The sequence below is a fragment of the Neovison vison genome, chromosome 9 (genome assembly GCF_020171115.1).
Source record: "Neovison vison isolate M4711 chromosome 9, ASM_NN_V1, whole genome shotgun sequence".
Lineage (NCBI taxonomy): Eukaryota > Metazoa > Chordata > Mammalia > Carnivora > Mustelidae > Neogale > Neogale vison.
The window spans coordinates 5,999,730-6,017,672 of record NC_058099.1 but is presented as its reverse complement, the minus strand read 5'-3'; the positions used below and the strand labels follow the sequence as shown (position 1 = coordinate 6,017,672).

Below are 17,943 nucleotides of genomic sequence, written 5' to 3'. Positions count from 1 at the left end.
AGAAAAATGACCAGGAAAGGACATTTCGAGGTTCTAAACCCTCTAACTAATTGGCGGATGACGGGAAGAGTCTTAAAAAGCCGTATCTGACCCTTCGTTGCTAGAAGTAACCGAATCCGACTGGCACAATCAGTCACTGCTCTATTTTTCAATGTTCTGTAGCCTCAAAATTTGTGGGTAAAAGCAGCCCATTGCTCTTGAGTGCTCTCTCTCCCTCCTTAAAAACTATAGTATTGGGGCGCCTGGGTGGCTCAGTGGGTTGAAGCCTCTGCCTTCGGCTCGGGTCATGATCCCAGGGTCCTGGGATCAAGACCAGCGTCGGGCTGTCTGCTCCCGCAGGGAGCCTGCTTCCTCCTCTCTCTCTCACTCTGCCTGCCTCTCTGTCTGCTTGTGATCTCTCTCTCTCTCAAATAAATAAAATCTTTAAATTAAAAAAAAAAAACTGTAGTATTTATCTTTCTTACTCATTTCTAATTGGTGTCTCTTAGCGGTTGTCACCTCTATAACCTTTTGATAATGGGTTCTTTGTAAGAACCGTAATGTATCTGACTTGATTTTTTTTTAACTTCTGGATTCACGACAGCCCACACACAGCTGTCCCCTTCATCGGCAGGGGCTGGACAGGACCGACCACGCCAAGCACAAAGGACAAGGCGTACAAATACATTGATCAGTGCCGGGTTTAGGGGAGTCCTGGGCCGAAGGCATGCCGAGGGGCAGAATAGCAGGGGGTGTGACCACGCTTCCTTTTATCATGACTCGCCAACCTCCCCCCTCCTGACACCCTCCACCAGCCACATGTCCGGCACAAATCGCTGTGTGCTACGGCATGAACCCAGCACGACCCCCACCCTTTCCTCGGTTTCTTTTTCTTCCAACAGTGCTTTTCACGCACAGCGTTTTCATACCTCAAATTTCTGGGTTTCTAGTCGCAGTTTTTCTATATTTTGGCTCACTTCGGTTAATTTGTGATCCAGACTGGCGGGGTCTCCCATCTGAGGATTCTTTAGGTAAACATCTTTCATTTTTGTGATGGCATCTCTGGAAAGAAAGAGGGAGCAGGACACAGTAAAGGTCAATGTCATCCGCCAAGTGTCTTCTCCTACCAGCCCGCACGCCGCGTGAGCCGGCACACGGGATGATGGCATCACGGCGCGGGTTGGAGGGGAGTACTCGGAGCTGCTTTCATCCTAAAACTCCATAAGAATTCTGCTCCCAAGGTCTGTATAATCCAGAGACGGATATTAAAACTTCGGTTGCCTTTTCTGAATGGTATCCGGTACCTCCCACTGCCCTCTGAGATTGAGAAACAAATCAATCCCGTCCCTTCCTTCGCCCCCAACGACGGAAACAGAGCTCCAGTGGCACTCTGGGTCCCACGGGCTCCCATGCGTTCCCCTCGTGGAGGAGCACAGTTAACTGCTTTGGAAATTTTATGACACACTCTTTTAACTATTAAGAAGCCAAATGCACAGTTGGTGGCCATGACAGGCAGGCAACCGAGCCTCAAGACGACCCATCACCAGGCCCCACGCACTTCCTGAACCCGGAGGTCAGCCGCCCGTAGGGGCCTGAACCTGAACCGACAATCCCTCCAGGCGTTGTGGCCGCCATGCCTGGGGCTATCTCTGGGACCAAAAGGCTCTATTAATTTTGAATTCTGGCTCGGAGGGACTTTCCGTAGGGTTTGTAGGGTTCGTAGGGTTCAGAGATGTTCAAAGTTTAGAGCAAATGAAAGGCAGCCTCGACCTGTTATACAACATAGGACCAATGAAGCAAACCCAATTCGAGTCATGGGAAATAGTTTAACTGAAACTATAGAAATAACAGGAGGAAAATTTCCCAAAGTCCCCATCCGGCCTGGGCCCGCCCCTTGCATCTGAGCCTGCCCAGCCTGCTGCTCCTTTGTGGGTATCCCCCTTCGGCTTCCCCTCAGGCCACATCTCCCCTGCTCTGCTCCCCTTTCCAACTCCAAACGTTTGTTATTATGCTTATGACTGTTCATCCTCGGTCTCTTCCTACGTCAACGGAAGCTCTGGAAGGAAGCTCTATGGGCTCAATCTCTTTTGTTAACTCGGTATCTCCCCGGGGTGGGGCACTACGGGGCACACAGCAGATGCTCAGTAAGTATCTGAGATGAATAAATGCTCTTACAACAAACTGTAATGTCCGCCAAATTCCTTCCTTTTTTTTTTTTTAATTTTTATTTATTTATTTGACGAGATCACAAGGAGGCAGAGAGGCAGGCAGAGAGAGAGGAGGAAGCAGGTTCCCTGCTGAGCAGAGAGTCTGATGCGGGGCTCGATCCCAGGACCCAGAGATCATGACCTGAGCCGAAGGCAGAGGCTTTAACCCACTGAGCCCCCCAGGTGCCCCTACCAAATTCCTTTCTTGACCTTATGGCTACACCTCCAGCTACGGCCCCATCTCTCAGCAAAACTTCTCCAAAGGCTTGTCGAGATTCATTACCTCGGATTCTCCAACTCCTGTCTCTCCTCATAGGTCTCCACAGATGTTTAACTTTATTCATCTTTTCAAGGAACCAACTTTTGGATTTGCTGATCCTTTTTGTGGAGTGTGTATGTTTTTCTGTGTCATTAATTGACACTCTTTTCTTGCTTCTGCTTTCTTGGGTTCAATCTGCTGTGCTTTTTCTAACTTCCTATGATAGACACTCAGCTCACTGATGCTTAGTGTTTTTTGTTTTTAATACATATCAAAGCTAAAAAGTTCCCTTTGTGAGTGTTGCCTCAGTGACAGCCCAGTGATGCGTGGAATATGGGTTCAGGTTCAGCTCTGCTCTGATATTTTCCAATGTCCCTTTTTTTTTTTTTAAATTGCGCTTTCAGTGTATTTCTTTTTCTTTCTATCTTTCTTTCTTTTTTTAAACATATAATGTATTATTTGTTTCAGGGGTACAGGTCTGTGTTTCCAATGTGTCTGATGATTTCTTCTTTAGTCTCTGAGTTATCTAGCGCTACATTTCTTAATTTCTAAATGTTTGTTATTGGTACCCAACTTTACTCAGGCTTCGGAGAACACACCTTGAATGGTGTCCAGCCTTGTTTGTTTGTTGAGATCTGCTTTCTGAAAATAGGATATGCTCAGGTTGTTAGAAATGTTCTATGTGTGCTTGAAAAGAATGTGCACCATGAAATTATTGGATAGACATGTCTGAGGTCAATTTTGTCAATTGTATTATTTAAGTATTCTGTCCTGAACACGACAGATGCTGGCAAGGATGCAGAGAAAGGGGAACCCTCTTCATTGTTGGTGGGAATGCAAACGGGTGCAGCCACTCTGGAAAACAGGATGGAGGTTCCTCAAAAGAGCTGAAAACAGAGCTACCCTATGACCCAGCAATTGCACTACTGGGTATTTACCCCCAAAATACAAATTAGTGATTCGAGCGGGCACATGCACCCGAATGTTTATAGCAGCAATGTCCACAATAGCCAAACTATGGAAAGAACCTAGATGTCCACTGACAGATGAATGGATAAAGAAGATGTGGTTCACATATAAAATGGAATACTATGCAGCCATCAAAAATGAAATCTTGCCATTTGTAACACTGTGGATGGAACTAGAGGGTATTATGCTGAGTGAAATAAGTCAATCAGAGAAAGAAAATTATCATATAATCTGATATGATGAATTTGAGAGGCAACATGTGAGGTTTGGGGGGTAGGGAAGGAAAAAATGAAACAAGATGGGATCAGGAGGGAGACAAACCATAAGAGACTTAATCTCACAAAACAAACTGAGCGTCGGGCTCTCTGCTCATCAGGGAGCCTGTTTCTCACCCCACTCTGCCTACTTGTGATCTCTGTCTGTCAAATAAATAAATAAAATCTTAAAAAAAAAAAAAAAAGAAAAAGAAAAAGGTGGAACCAGGTTTGAACCCAGGGTATTAAAAAAATTTTTTTTAAAGTTTATTTATTTAAGTAATCTCTACACCCCACGTGGGGCTTGAACCCACGACCCCAAGATCAAGAGTCGCACACTCCTCTGAATCAGTCAGGTGCCCCTGAACCCCAGGGTATTTTAAATCTACCCTCATGCTTCATGCTTTGATGAGTCCTGCCTTGTTCCTCTTGGACAAGACGTAAGCTGCGCGAGAGCAGAGGTTTTCGTGTGTTTTGTTCATCGTTTTATTCCCAGGGTCTAGGATATTTCCTTGCACACAGTAAATGCTCAATAAATAGTCATCTAGTAAACCGTTAAATGGCACTGGACTTTATTTTTTTTTTTTTAATTTTATTTATTTACTTGACAGAGAGAGAGAGAGAGATCACAAGTAGGCAGAGAGGCATGCAGAGAGAGAGGGGGAATCAGGCTCCCTGCTGAGCTAGAACGGGGCTCGATCCCAGGACCTGAGATCATGACCTGAGCCAAAGGCAGAGGCTTAACCCACTGAGCCACCCAGTGCCCCTGGCACTGGCCTTCTTACCAGCAAGGCCGCTGTGAGCGTTAAAAGGTTAACCAGCTTCTACGGCCACAACCCAAGTGGCAGAGAAAGTTTTCTACCTAATTCTTGGACAACAGTGTCCATGACCTTCTACAATGTCATTTCAAATACCTGAGTCAGAACTTCTCACTCCAGTACGGAATATAACCGCTCAGTTATTCCACCGGCCGAGGTGTAACGGGTTGATACATGCAGGACCCTTTTTATATTTGGTTCTGCGTGTAATAAAAAGGATAAAGAAAACTTTCATCTCATGAGGTGTATTTCTAACACAGAACAAAGTTAATTATCTGTGCTGCTATTTGTGATGCACAGTAACAGTGTCCATAAAACCACCCATTTTGGGCGCCTGGGGGGGGGGCTCAGTTGGTTGAGTGTCCCACTTGATTTCAGCTCAGGCCATGATCTCAGGGTCGTGGGAGCCACATCAGGGCTCTGAGCTGATGGGGAGTCTGCTTGAGATTCTCTCTCTTCCTCTGCTCCCCTGTGCCCCCGACCCTCTACCCCATGATCTCTCTTGCTCTGTCTAAAAACATTAAGAATATAAATAAAATAAACAAATACATAAAACCACCCATTTTTCAGAAGTTGTTCTACCAGCAGTAAACAACTGCTTTTTTGTACTAAAACTACCACTTTCACGGGGCGCGCCTGGGTGGCTCAGTGGGTTAAGCCTCTGCTTTCGGCTCAGGTCATGACCTCAGGGTCCTGGGATCGAGCCCTGCATCGGGTTCTCTCCTCAGCAGGGAGCCTGCTTCCCTCTCTCTCTCTGCCTACTTGTGATCTCTGCCTGTCAAATAAATAAATAACATCTTAAAAAATAAATAAATAAAACTACCACTTTCATACTAGACTGTACTACTGCCTAATCGATTTTGTTTGTTGGCTTTTTGCATGACCAAATTTTATTTTATTTATTTTATTTTACTTTTTCGCATTACCAAATTTTAACTCCAGCTTTGCCACAATGAAATTTATGTAGAATCCCTCTTTGGCCTGTTTACAGGCCACAAAACCTCAAGTTATCTTTTAGAAAATCTCAAATAGATGAATGATTCCCCGATTCACTCAGTGAGAATTTATAAGGTGAGAGACAATAAATAAAGTGGTTTTTCCATCAGGATCACTAGCAAGTAGCCCCTAAGTGACAGCAAAGACCTACGGGCTACAAATGCGGGGAGGAAAGCGCAAATGAAGAGATTATCAACTCTTTTCGTCTTATTTTTTGCATATACACCATCCTGGGGTCAAACTCACAGAACGGCTCAGAAAACGGGGAACCCCAGCTGTGGGATCCTGACACAGGAGCTTCTCAAGAGTGGGAAAACATCACCCCACGGGCGGCTGGTGGTGTGTGTAATAAGACATAATGTGATTTATTTTCTAGACACTATCAGTACGCTCTTCAACAAGGTACAGAGACGTGAGAACCTCTGGGAAGGCTAACTGTCACTTATCCTCAAATAGGAAGACAAGGATATTTTAGACCCAAAACTAGAATGTGGGGCAAGGGAGGGGGGTGGGACTCATGCCACGCTCCTCTTTCTCATTTGTACATACTTATAATTAAAAGAAAAGAGGGTGGGGGGTGGGCAGAACAGGTGAATGGGAAGAAGGGGACACTTATGGCGATGAGCCCCGAGTCACGCACAGAAATGCTGGGTCACCGTAGCGTCCACCTGAAACTAACAGAGCACTGGATGTTAACTGTCCTGGAAATAAAATTTAAAACTTAAAAAGAAATAAAAATTAAAAAAAAAAAAAAGAAGTATGGAAATACAGAGAAAGAAAAAAAACAGATAACCAAATGTATTTTGTTCCCCAAACTCAGAGCAAAACCTATGTGTTAAAAGAATTCTCCCGCTCTGCAATGAAGCCATCCGGTAGACCCTCCGTGAAAGAAACAAACAAACAACAACAAAACCCCACGCAGCTGAAATCATTGCTCTTCTTGAAGCCAATATGGGATTTCCCATCTTTCACACTAAACCCGAATCTCGTAAGAAGTCGCGTCGCTCCACTCTACCTCTGATCCATCTCCTTCTGAATTTCTTTATTTAATTCATCGACTTTCTGCTGCAGCTTCTTCCTTCTCTGCTCCGGCGGGAGGTTGCTGAAATCCTCAGGCGTGGCACCCTGCAGACACAAACAGGCGTGAGCCCGCGCTCGTCCCTGAGGACAGACACACGACGCCTGCACGACGCAGCCCCCAGACACCGGGGGTGCCGAGGTCCGCGCGTGTTTTCATGACCGAAAGGGAAGCTCTTTCCCAGGACACCCCGCTGAGGCGTAAGACGATGCATGCAACCTGCAGAGAAGTCCCACCCACCGGCTCGGGGGGCCGGGTCTGCTCCCCGAACCACCTCGGCCAAGGCAAGCAGCAAGGCTGCAGAAGGGGAGGGGCAGAAAAAATTCCGGCCCCCGCAGGACTCGGTGAAGAGCACATTCCGAGGCAGAGCCTTCCCTTGACCGTCAGTGTTGGCGGCAACGCTGGAGTGTGAAGGACATCGGAGGCGTCTGCTCCCTTCCCACCGCACAGGGACAAGTGTCCCCCTTCCACGGTCTCGTGTTGAACGTCCCGCTTTACTCCCTACCCGGGGTCTTTCTTCCCACTTCCCCGCACAGGCTGAGGCCCAGAGTTTCCATCCCCACCAAGGGACAGATGGGACGTCTGGTTCCTCAGAGTATGTGGGGGGCAGGGTCGCTAAAACATCTATCCTCCCCCTCTCCCCCCCCCCAGCCCCCGCACTCTCCCCTCCGCTGCCTCTAAGAGTCCGGTCACTCCTTTCTGGCATCTGTAGGGTGACCTCAGAAAATCCACCCAGAATGGGCTCCCGGACCTCCACACCAGCTCCCCAGCATCCGAAAGCCGTGCCAGCTGTTTCCAATCCAGCAGAAGGAGCCTATTTTGATATCTGGAACCCCTTTCCGAAACAATTAGGATCTTTCCTCGGTGCGTACGGTCTCAGTAGAAAACCCCAACAGCGAGCTTCCAGACTCTTCCAGGTGCTTACGAGTCAGGAGCTTTGGCTAAAGCTGTTGCGGGATCAAGTGCCTTTGATTCCATGAAGTGATTTTCATAAACAAAGAGAAATGGATTCAATCGCCAGGGATAAGCCAAGGAATTTAAAAAGAGATTTTACTTTAGAGCCAATGAAACAGGCTGGCTGGGGCGCGGGGGTGGAAAGGAGAGGACCCGGGGAATGTAATTCCAAAATCGAGCTGAATTGGCCAAGCAGCTGACATGGCGCTGGTGACCCCGGCTCCCCGGCTGCTTGGGACCGAGCGCCCGGGCGGCTGTGCCGGGAGGTGCGATGCAACCGCGCTTACCGCAAGGCCACGCGCACACCTTCCGGCTGATGTTTAGACTCGTGTGTGTGCGCGTGCCCGCGTGTGTTAGAGAGAGAGAGAGAGGAGTGAAACCAGAACACAAGTGGCTAGTCCGTCATGGCAAGCCAAGCAAGTTCAGTTGCCTGTAAAGCGAAAATGACCCAAACTCATCTTTCAGCACAGAAATCAATCAGGCTGCTTGTTTCCGTCCCCGGGCGATTCTCGGGTTGGAACACGTGCAACCTGAATCGTGTGCTTTTCACTTCGCTCCGCTCCAGCACCGAGCCCGAAAGCACAGCACCTTCTCTTCCTGCCGAGGTTACTTAAATCCCAACAGCGTGTTTTCTAAAATTGAGGGGATTGTTTTGTTTTGTTTTTCAGGGCTGGAATGCCATAAAACAAAACGCGTGCTGCTTCGGAAGCCAGGAAAGGCAGGGAGGGCGCCAATGTGAATTCATTAATAGTTACCAAGCCGAACTGTGGGCTAAGAGTCCCAAAGAATTTTTCCTACAAAGAATGGAAAAGTTCTCATCTCTGCGCTCGTGAATACGGCGGCCACACACGGCTACTGAGCCTTTGAAATGTGGCCAGGGCGACCATGGAACTGAATTCTACATTTTTATTGGATTTTAATTAACAAACATTTGAATAGGCTTGTGTGATGGATGGCCAGCGTACGGGATTCAGGGGTAGACTGTGAGCAAGTGTAAGGTTTGCAGGGGTGTATAAACACTTGGGACTTATAAACAAATTCCTTACACAGCAAAAAATTTGTAACTTCAATTACTTACGAGAACTAACTAACTAACTAACTAAAGGAGTAAGTTAGGTCCCTTTCGATAGATATTCTATGTTTCTGTATTGTTATTTAGAAACTAATCTCACGAACTGTGCCTCAGACAAACTTTGCATTGCCCTCGGAGGCTGAGGTCACGGCTTCTTCTAGATCCGAAGGAGTGTTAGGTGTCTGGAAGTACCTTGAAAGGCCATTAAGACTTGGATGACTTTAAGCAATACTCTGACCTAGGATTCGTTTTGCAATGAAGGAATTTATACTTCCAGCTTTGAGTCAGAGTAGAATTTCTGAAATCTTTGTTGTGGTCCAGTCTGGAAACAGACTGGCCCCATGCGTGGCACTGGTTTTGCAAGACGGGTCAACGTGTGTGGGGATATTTTAAGTGGCTGCTGCTCTGGGAGGACCTTGTTTTACACACTTCTGGAATCAAACGTTTGCTCTGAGCCTCTCCCCACAGAAGCACAAGCTACAAGCACAAGAAGTGTAAGCGGCTTCTTTGGAGTTCACACCTTTTTCACTCCAGGCATCTTTGGGCAACACTTCCCTTCTTTACTGGCTTCCAAGTAATGGTAAAAAGCAACAGTTCCATACCAGCTTGGTCAAATGATTTCTATCTCAGGCAGAAAGACTGCCTAATTTTATTAATACTGTTATCTTTTGCTTCCAGCGCTTCAGCAAAAGAAGAAATACAGACAGGGCAAGGAAGAAACCCCAGTACCTGAGAGACTCCTACTTAATTGACCCAGTTCCTCCCAAATCCATGCTGCTGCCCAACTCAGTTCATTGAAACATTTAGAGTATTTTCCTTCTCATAGAGACCTTAATTAAGGACTCGTCTGGGGATTTTATTTCATAGTCTAAGAAATGTTCCATTTAACAAGATATTCGTTTTCTCTGGGGTTGGGCTAGTTGCCAAATACTGAGTCAGGTTGAAAAAATTCTGGAAATCCACATGTATATGTATCCATGTACAAACACACAAATGTGTAGATAAGGACCACCAGAAACTCTTATCCTGCATCATCAACAGCAATGCATAAAGTAGCTGACCTTATTCCTGGGTGAATTGTTATAGTGTATCATTGTCCATAATTTTAAGACATTCTCAGCTGTGGTGTTTAGAATACTATGTAACTTAGAATACTATGTAACTCTGACATATAGTTAGGGGTTACAGAGTTAAAAAGTTTCTTTTAATAAATTTAATGATTAGTCTGTTTACTAGGGCTATGCGATTAGGTAGGAACAACACAAGACACTAAGTAAATTATTTTAGAAAGGCTTAGGAGGCTCTGAATTCACTGTCCATATAGTCATCTTGTGATTTCTTAAATCAGCTATGCATAAGGCACCCACATATTTATATAGCGACTTAAAGATCCCATGGGTTGCAATTCTTCCAGGCTGCATTGGAACTGAGTTTGAGACTGGCACCATTACTGCCCGTCTCCTTCGGGCTCACTGTGTTTTTCACCTGCTTCTGTGGCTCCCAGGGAGAACATTTTTAGCTGTTAAATTTACTTTTACTCCAAATGATCCATAAATAAACTCCCGAATATCAAATATGTGTATTTCTGGTCACATTTAAATAAAGTTTATTAATATCTGCCATCCTCTTAAGGCCCCAGTAAGAAAGGAGACCAAATCATGAGTTAAGCGTTAATTTTCTTAGCAACTTGAAAAGATTAAGATCGCCCCTAGTGGATTTTGGACATTTGGATTGCACAGGTCTAACGAAGAAACACCAACGAAAGCATACGCAAGAGAAACATACACCCAAAAAAAACCTGATTAGATTTGGGACATGCATAGAATAATTGTGCTTACCAGCTTGAGAGAAAGCTTCATGTAAAAATTGAAGAGGTAACAGGGGAAAAAAAGAGAGAGACAACACATCAGAAGAAGAGGAATTCGGTCAGTTGCACCGTATTAACATAACACATAAATTCACCTGTCGCTTGTGAAAATGACTTGCAGTGGATCTGTGCAAACGTTCACAAGAGGGTCTGGCCTCTGCCAAAACCTTCCTTTCGCTGCCACGTTGCCAGAGCAAAAAAATAAAGATAGAAAAGGAGAGTTTCTGTTCACAGTTCTGTGTGGGTCACATCGGCCTGGTTATAAGCTAAACTAAGTTTGCAGTTGGGGACACATGCTGATAATAAAAGACAAAAATAATCACATAGGCTTTTGTTCACCACATTTCACATGGAAAGTTTTACTCACAGGGGGGAGCTGAAGAGCAGTGACTTCCGCAATAAGTAATGTATTTATTTATCTTAAGGAACTCTAATAAACGTGAAGACTGTCATTTCTCAAAGACACAAAGGCAAACTCTTGAGTGGGTGAACGGGTAACCGGGGGCTGGAAGTTGCTCTAGGAAACCATCTGCAGGATCCAGAAAGTCTTTCTGCACCAGGCCGGAGGCAGGATGATGCCCTCGCATTGCTCACCAACCCCCGCACCGTGGAAGGTGTGTTCAGAGGCTCACATGCACTCTGAGCCCTACCCACGGGGGTTACAAAGCACCTGGAGAGCTAATGGGAGTAGCTGCCCTGAGAGTTACTATTAGGAAACACCCAGTTATCTCAACTATGGAGGGGCACTCCTTGCTCTGCATTTCCTGACCATTATCAGGAGGCAGCAGGTGCAATTTTGCTGGGCCTGGAGATTAGCAAAGGTACAGTGATTACTGGACACAAAACAGATTAAAGGGATCTCCAAATTATTAAAAAAAAAAAGAAAGAAAGAAACATTGGGCTCTTCGTTAACAGGTGAGATATACTCTATGGCCGGGAAGCAGTGTTTTGAGAGCATGGTGCATTTTAACTTAGCTGTGGTCAATTCTAAAAGCTCAGGCAGCTGCGGTAGGATCAAAAATATGTTGGAGACCAAGGACCAAAGAACGAGCCCTTTGATTTTAAATTGGGAGTGCAGGGCGTTAAAAAATTCCTTAACCAGGTTTTAAAAATCTTATTCTTAAGATGAACTAAAAATGGACACTTCTTTTCCAAATAGGCATTAAGCTTTGAAAGAAATTGCCCCTATGGGGGAAAAGACTTTAAGAGGCAGCAAGACAAAACTTTTGGGAGAACGAGGCAGCAGGTACAGGCGTGCTCCTGACTCTTCCTGCGGCCCCTCCTGTGAGCCTTAGCACAGATCGGCTGATCACATCTTGAGTTCTTTACAGACAACACTCAGGGTGCACAGCGGAAAACTTGGCAAATATCTTCCCGGCAAAGCACGCTACCCCCTACAAATGTTTTCTCACACAGGATCGTCTAAACGTGGCAAATTCGAACACCTGACGCTTGAACTCTGTACATACACTACCTGTTCTCTCTTCGGCTACTTCCGTTACTTACATGAGCATATCAATTATATGTTCTTTCTTAAGCATTCCAAAAGAAGAATTCTAACATCGAAACTAACAGCACAGGAATGATCACCACTTCATAATAAGAATGAGTCATTAGGATTGAAAATAAATCTGAGTACCCCTAGGAAATCCCGGATTTTCAAGACAAACGCAGTCTTCTGAAGTGGACAGTGATGGCTCCTCTACAAGAAGCACCATCACGGGGTGTGGTATCCTCATAACGATCAGGCACCGGTTTTCGGTCTTAAGCTGTAAGCCAGCCAGTTAGATCACTTAACATGGGAAACCGAAGCCTTTGAGAAAATACTTGTAAAGACTGCATTAGGTGCACCGCGAGACATCCGAGGAACTAGAAAGCGGTCAGTTTCAGGCAACAAGTATGGAGCCTTGGGAGCCACACATGTCAATAACACATGAGGGGACACAGAGCCAGCGGGTCCATGTGTTACTGCACGGCCACAGGTACGAACCTCAAGTACGAAGAAAGGGGACAGTGAAAATAAGTACAGAAGTAACGGTTGAATTATGGTCCGTGGAATGTCACGGGACTACTTTGTGACCTCGCCCACGCCCCAATGATTGTTTTGGTTCCCCAAGCTTCACGGCATGACCCCCTTACGGATCCATCTCTTTCACACGGAGCGGGGGGGGGGTGTCCTCGCACGATCTACACGACCGCCGCCTGTAAGAATGTCCTCCTGGGACCACGCTCTGCGGCTGTGGTTATGGGTGAGATTCTGCCCTAGAATCACACCCATGGACATCTTCTCAGACGGCAGTCATGATCAGCGAAGAGCGCGCAGAGCCAAGCTCTGTCCACTGCCGTTCTGGGGAAGCCTGGTTGTTCTTGGGAAGTTGGTTCCTTTTTCCCACCCGAGCTTTCCAGATGAAGTAACTTGGGGCTGACTTTATAGTAATAACTTGGCTCTTCCCATGTCCAGGCCACCCAGGGGAGAATTTTGTTGCCGGTCCCCAGTCTTGGTGCTGTCTGAGGGGTTAGTACCTGAGCCATGACTCAATGCCCTGGCCGTCACAGGTCAACTTACAACATAATCCCTAGCTTCAAAAGCATACGTGGGTTTCCCTATCGTCCTCTTCATGAGTTCTTTGTGAAAACAGAAAGACTGAGTCTGCCAATAATCAGCAAGAGAACAAGATAAAGTGAATAAAATTAAAGTGACCATAAAATTGTAACATCTGACAAACAATCAGTAAGGATTTTCCAAACCTTTTGATCAACTGTGATGGGATTTTTTCCATGCCATGAATTCTAACACATGGGGGGAAATGGGCCCATATTTTAGAATTAGAAGGCCCTTGTTGAGACCAGAAAGAGAAATCTTAATTTAAGACAACAAAATTACATTTGTAAATTGCAAGCAGAGACCACACTGTCTAGTTTCATTTTTCCTTGTCTTAGGTAAAGATGAAGAAATGGTTAGGAAAGCTCGGTGGCATACTTTAGAAATGTTCAGTGAAACAAGATTTTTCTTACAGATGCCAATGATTCACAACAACAACAACAACAACATTTTATCCTGGTTCATTATTTAGACACAAAATCAGCTATGCTAAGAAATGTCTGCATAGGGGTCACACATTCGGATAATAGGAACAAAAACTGAAATCTGGATCTGAAAGCTGCAAAACACAATAAATTAATAGATGTGTTAAAATCACAGATCTGTTATTCTAGGTCACTTTTCCTATCTTTGGCACAACAGTCTTAAAGTTCTAAATGAGGCATAAAGGAAACAGAAGGACAGTATTATTTTCATGACAGACCCCGTAATCCATGTACCTTCTGTGTTGAGATTGTTTTAAAATCAAATTTATTTCCCCAAACTTCAGATTTATTTTTCATTTTTGAACTTCCTAATTTTACTTCTGTGATGCATTTCCTTTTTCTTTTTTTTTTTTTCTTTCTTTTTTGTTCACTTCTACTTCCTGAAGGAAGGGACCTCCAACCTGACCCTCACTGAGAACAGGCTGACCCAAAATGAAGGAAACAGAAATATGTTTCTATTTATTCACTAATTCTTCTAGAATGTGTACGTGTGTGTTAACTCTCGGGAAAACAAAGCAGGGAGAAAAAAAAATTTTTTTTAACCGAGTTTTTGTTGAGCACAGATTTAAAGAGTAGGCAATAAAATTCATTTTGCTCATTTACAATTTTTAAAAGAGGGATTTTCCTCTAAATCATCATAATAACCCATTTCTCATTTCCCCCTCTTTTTTTAAAGGGGTATATTTTTCCTAGCCATCTTTCTCATACACTTATTGATTACTGACATTCTTTGGTCTTTCCCCAAACATTTAGAGAACATCATGAAATACAGATTCAGAAAACCATTTGCAACCAACACGCTGTGGTGGTGGTGAGGGAATGACACAGACACAGAAACGAACGGTAAACAATCACAAATATTCCGCATACTCCATCGTGAGATTCCAAAAGACCATGCAGAAGTACTTGTTAGAAACAGAATAAACGAGTGCTTTGGTAAAGGTCTTGCAAGTGGCCGAGAGACGGGTTAACTGACTTACAGTTAACATAAAACTCGATGGTGTTGCAAAAACACCCTGGCCAGATGCTGGACATTCTTCCAGGAGTAAGTGGGATGGCCGGGGAGTTTTTCAAGCCAGCCTGATCGAGCCAGGAACTGGGATCTCATTATAGAGCTCAACGCGGTCCATCACCCACTTCCGAAGCTACGCCCTGCCTTCTAACAACGGCTCTCTTGAAATCTTGAGGAAATTACATTGCTAATTCTTAACCTGATATGCTGGGGAACCTTAAGACGAGATAATGTCGCGGACTATCTGTATCCTTTACAGAAAATGTTGCGATCCCCTTATTAAAGGAACCTGCATATACAGAATGGGGGGGGGTTGTCCCTCTTTCTACTTATTTACTTATTTTAAAAATACGGGATGCTTCGAGAATTTGCCTGTCACCTGTGCTCACCTCCTCTGTGTCATTCCAATTTTAGTGTATGTCCCACCCCTCGTTTCAGTCCCAGCTGTTATACATTGATCCTTTTTTACCCAAAGGAAGGGAAGAGTAAAAATTATGTTTCTACGAGAACACGTCCCACAGCCACTGCCTTGCAGTCCCCACAGATCGGGATAAAAGACCTTACTGGGTCCACGTGTCCATTCACTCCTGACCGCCATGCCTCGATCTGGGGATGGCTCGGACTACACGGATCAGTTGGATTTATTTGGGAGGCTCCAAATGACTTTATTCCACTTTTGTCCTCGCAACCAAACGGGCAACTCCTTCTGGCTCCTGGATCAGCTGCACAAAACCCCGTGCGTCTGGCACAGGCGTTGCTAACCGAACTGGCCAGCTGGAGTGGAGAGATGTCCACTACCAAGTCAGCCCTGTCCTAGCGGATGCTCCCCGAGTGTGGACGTCACAGCACCTCGGACGACGAGCAGGCTATCTGACTTCACCTCTTCCTAACCTCATCTTCTGGGGCCTCGGTTTTCTTACCAGTAAAATACGGATGTCATAGTGCCCAGGCTCACAGGGCAGTCAAAGACAACCATGGAACAGAGTCTGTCCCCATCAGCGCTCAGTAAATGTCAGCTGCTTATTATCTCCACCTCTAACGATAAATCTGGCCTTAGGCCTCTTCCAGCCAACAGACATTTTCTCACCATCTTCTAAGTTCCCCAACACAGCTCAAGAAACCACCGTAACCTCGTGACATTTCCCCCTCGAACCCTGAGGCTTAGCTCAGACAGAAGCAGCTCTGTGACCCTCAGGCTGTTCTCAGCAACCATCAAGCAAATGTTTTCTGCATCTACAGTGACTTCCAATTCCTCATCTGGGATGTCGCTGGCTTTGGAAACCGAATCTAAGCTTCCTTTTTGGGTAAAATCAAGGTATAACATTAATGACTTAGATGTTTTAAAAGGGAAGTGGAGAAAAGCCTTTCTGAAATGTGCTTGAGACCCAAAGGACTCTGGGCCGGCCAGCTCGCTTTCTCTTCTTCTTTCTAGCCACTCTGCTTCCTTCTTCCTTCTTCCTTCTCTCCTCCCCCGCTGGGGTTCTTCTTTCTAGCTACGGTGAAGCCCAGGTCCTGACTGTTCCGTGTTACGGGAAAGCACAATGGATTCATTCACAAACAAAGTAAGTCATGCAGAACGACACATGCGCCCAGAGCGCACAAGAGACAGGGTTCCAGAGCAGAACTTACCCCACGCTTTAGGCTCCTGAAGCAGTGGATTTTGGGTTTGGAGGTCATGAACTCGTTGAAGCGATGGGAGAGGGGTTCCTTTTGCTGCTTGGGAGACTGGGGGCCGTTGGGAACAGCAGAGGGTGAGGCAGAGGCAGGGGGAGGAGGGGGAGGCTGATGGGGGGATGTTAAAAGGGACATAAGCTACATGTAAGATGGAGCAGTGAGAGTAAAATCAGAAACAAGAAGATAAGACACAAAACAAAATAAGCATCAAATCATATTTGAAATCCAAAGCAAGTAAAACACAAACGATTACATATTTAGGCCATGGTCCAAAAGAAAACATGTAGAACATGACGAAAAGTGGAGGTTTTAGTCAGTAAAGCGACGGAAGAAGAGCAAGAAATCTGCGACCAGAAGCTCATGCAGGCTCTCCCATGCAAAACTACGTTAGTTACGCTCAACCAGTGAAGGCCAGAAAAGGGTCAAGATTTCTAAACCACCTAAAACCACCAGAGCTGGATGAGACAACATAAAGGACCTTAGATGCCAAGGTTGTCAAAACAGCAAGACAGTCTTTGGGAAATTAAATATGCAGTTATTCTCGGGAGAGCGTAGTAACGGTGCCTGGACCACACGGGATGCCCAGGTCAGCGCTGTGCCGCGCCTACGACCGCGCTACCAAAAGAAAACGCAAAATGTTCATGGAGGCACATGTTAACGTGAAGTCAAAACCCAAGCTATTAACCCATGGACACGATTTCGAATCAGAGCTGCTGATCAGCTGTTAAAGAAATCCCGCACAGCACCCCCTCTCCCAGCCGAGGGGAGCAGGCGGCTAGTGGACTTAGCGGTAAAGGCGTGATGGGAGATGGCCAAGAGGTCAGTAGAGGTCAGTGTTAGTGTGGATGGCACGAGTCAGGTGGCAATGCATCCGAAACAAGACAAACGGCCATGGCAAAGGGACCACCACCAAAGAGAAATCATGGTTCTTAAATAAAACAGCACGCTAGCTCTTTTTTTGCATTCTGTGAACTACAGGCTTACATTCTTTAGTTTTGCTTAGTTTTGTTTTTTAAAGACTAACCGAGGCAATCGCCACACTTTATAAAATTCATTTCACGCTGGGTCCAACCATCAGTACCTTATTTTTTTTGATGAAAGGCCATAGCTTTCCTTTGGATTTGCCACCAAACTTGAGCTCTGGTTTGCCTTCTCCTCGGGAATTCGAGAGGCTGTTATCCGACACAGTGCGTTTCATCGGCTGGGTGTAATCCTCAAATTCGATGTCCCCGGGAGGCTCAAACCCGGACTTATAAGCTTCTATTACCAGTTGGGAATCCTGAAATTAGAGCCATCAAACACAAATGCGTTCAAACACGTGCAAATACTTTTTACACAATGAATTATGATGGCCCCATAACGAGGCTATCGTAAAGAACTTTATAGTTATCCACAGAATTATATCTACATTGATTGGTAACAGAGTTTTTCTAATGGTAGTTTTTTAAAGATTTTATTTATTTATTTGTCAGAGAGCGAGAGAGCACAAGCAGGCAGGGTAGCAGGCAGAGGCAGAGAGAGAACAGGCTCCCCCCTGAGCAGAGAGCCGGATGCGAGACTCGATCCCAGGACCCTGGGATCATGACCCAAGCCAAAGGCAGATGCTTAACCGACTGAGCCACCCAGACATCCCAATAGTTTTATCATTAGAAAGAATAAGCACTATTTGTAAAGCTACAAGTCTAGCTGGATGGGAAGATACTCTCAATAGCCATTT

General features: G+C 45.4%; 1 protein-coding gene across 8 annotated transcripts in view; it reads right to left on the bottom strand.

Annotated features, from left to right (window-relative positions):
• FNBP1 (formin binding protein 1) overlaps positions 1-17,943 on the bottom strand; it is a 142,994-nt gene that overhangs the window by 9,800 nt on the left and 115,251 nt on the right. For 2 of the 8 annotated variants that reach the window (XM_044264693.1, XM_044264686.1), the window contains exons 9-13: positions 17,308-17,505; positions 16,182-16,364; positions 10,425-10,439; positions 6,498-6,607; positions 909-1,041 (exon numbers count right to left, since the gene is read on the bottom strand). In XM_044264693.1, coding sequence (XP_044120628.1) covers positions 909-1,041; positions 6,498-6,607; positions 10,425-10,439; positions 16,182-16,364; positions 17,308-17,505 — 639 coding nt within the window. The remainder of the gene's footprint in view (positions 1-908; positions 1,042-6,497; positions 6,608-10,424; positions 10,440-16,181; positions 16,365-17,307; positions 17,506-17,943) is intronic. The other 6 variants (XM_044264687.1, XM_044264688.1, XM_044264689.1 and 3 more) reach the window with 3 other exon arrangements.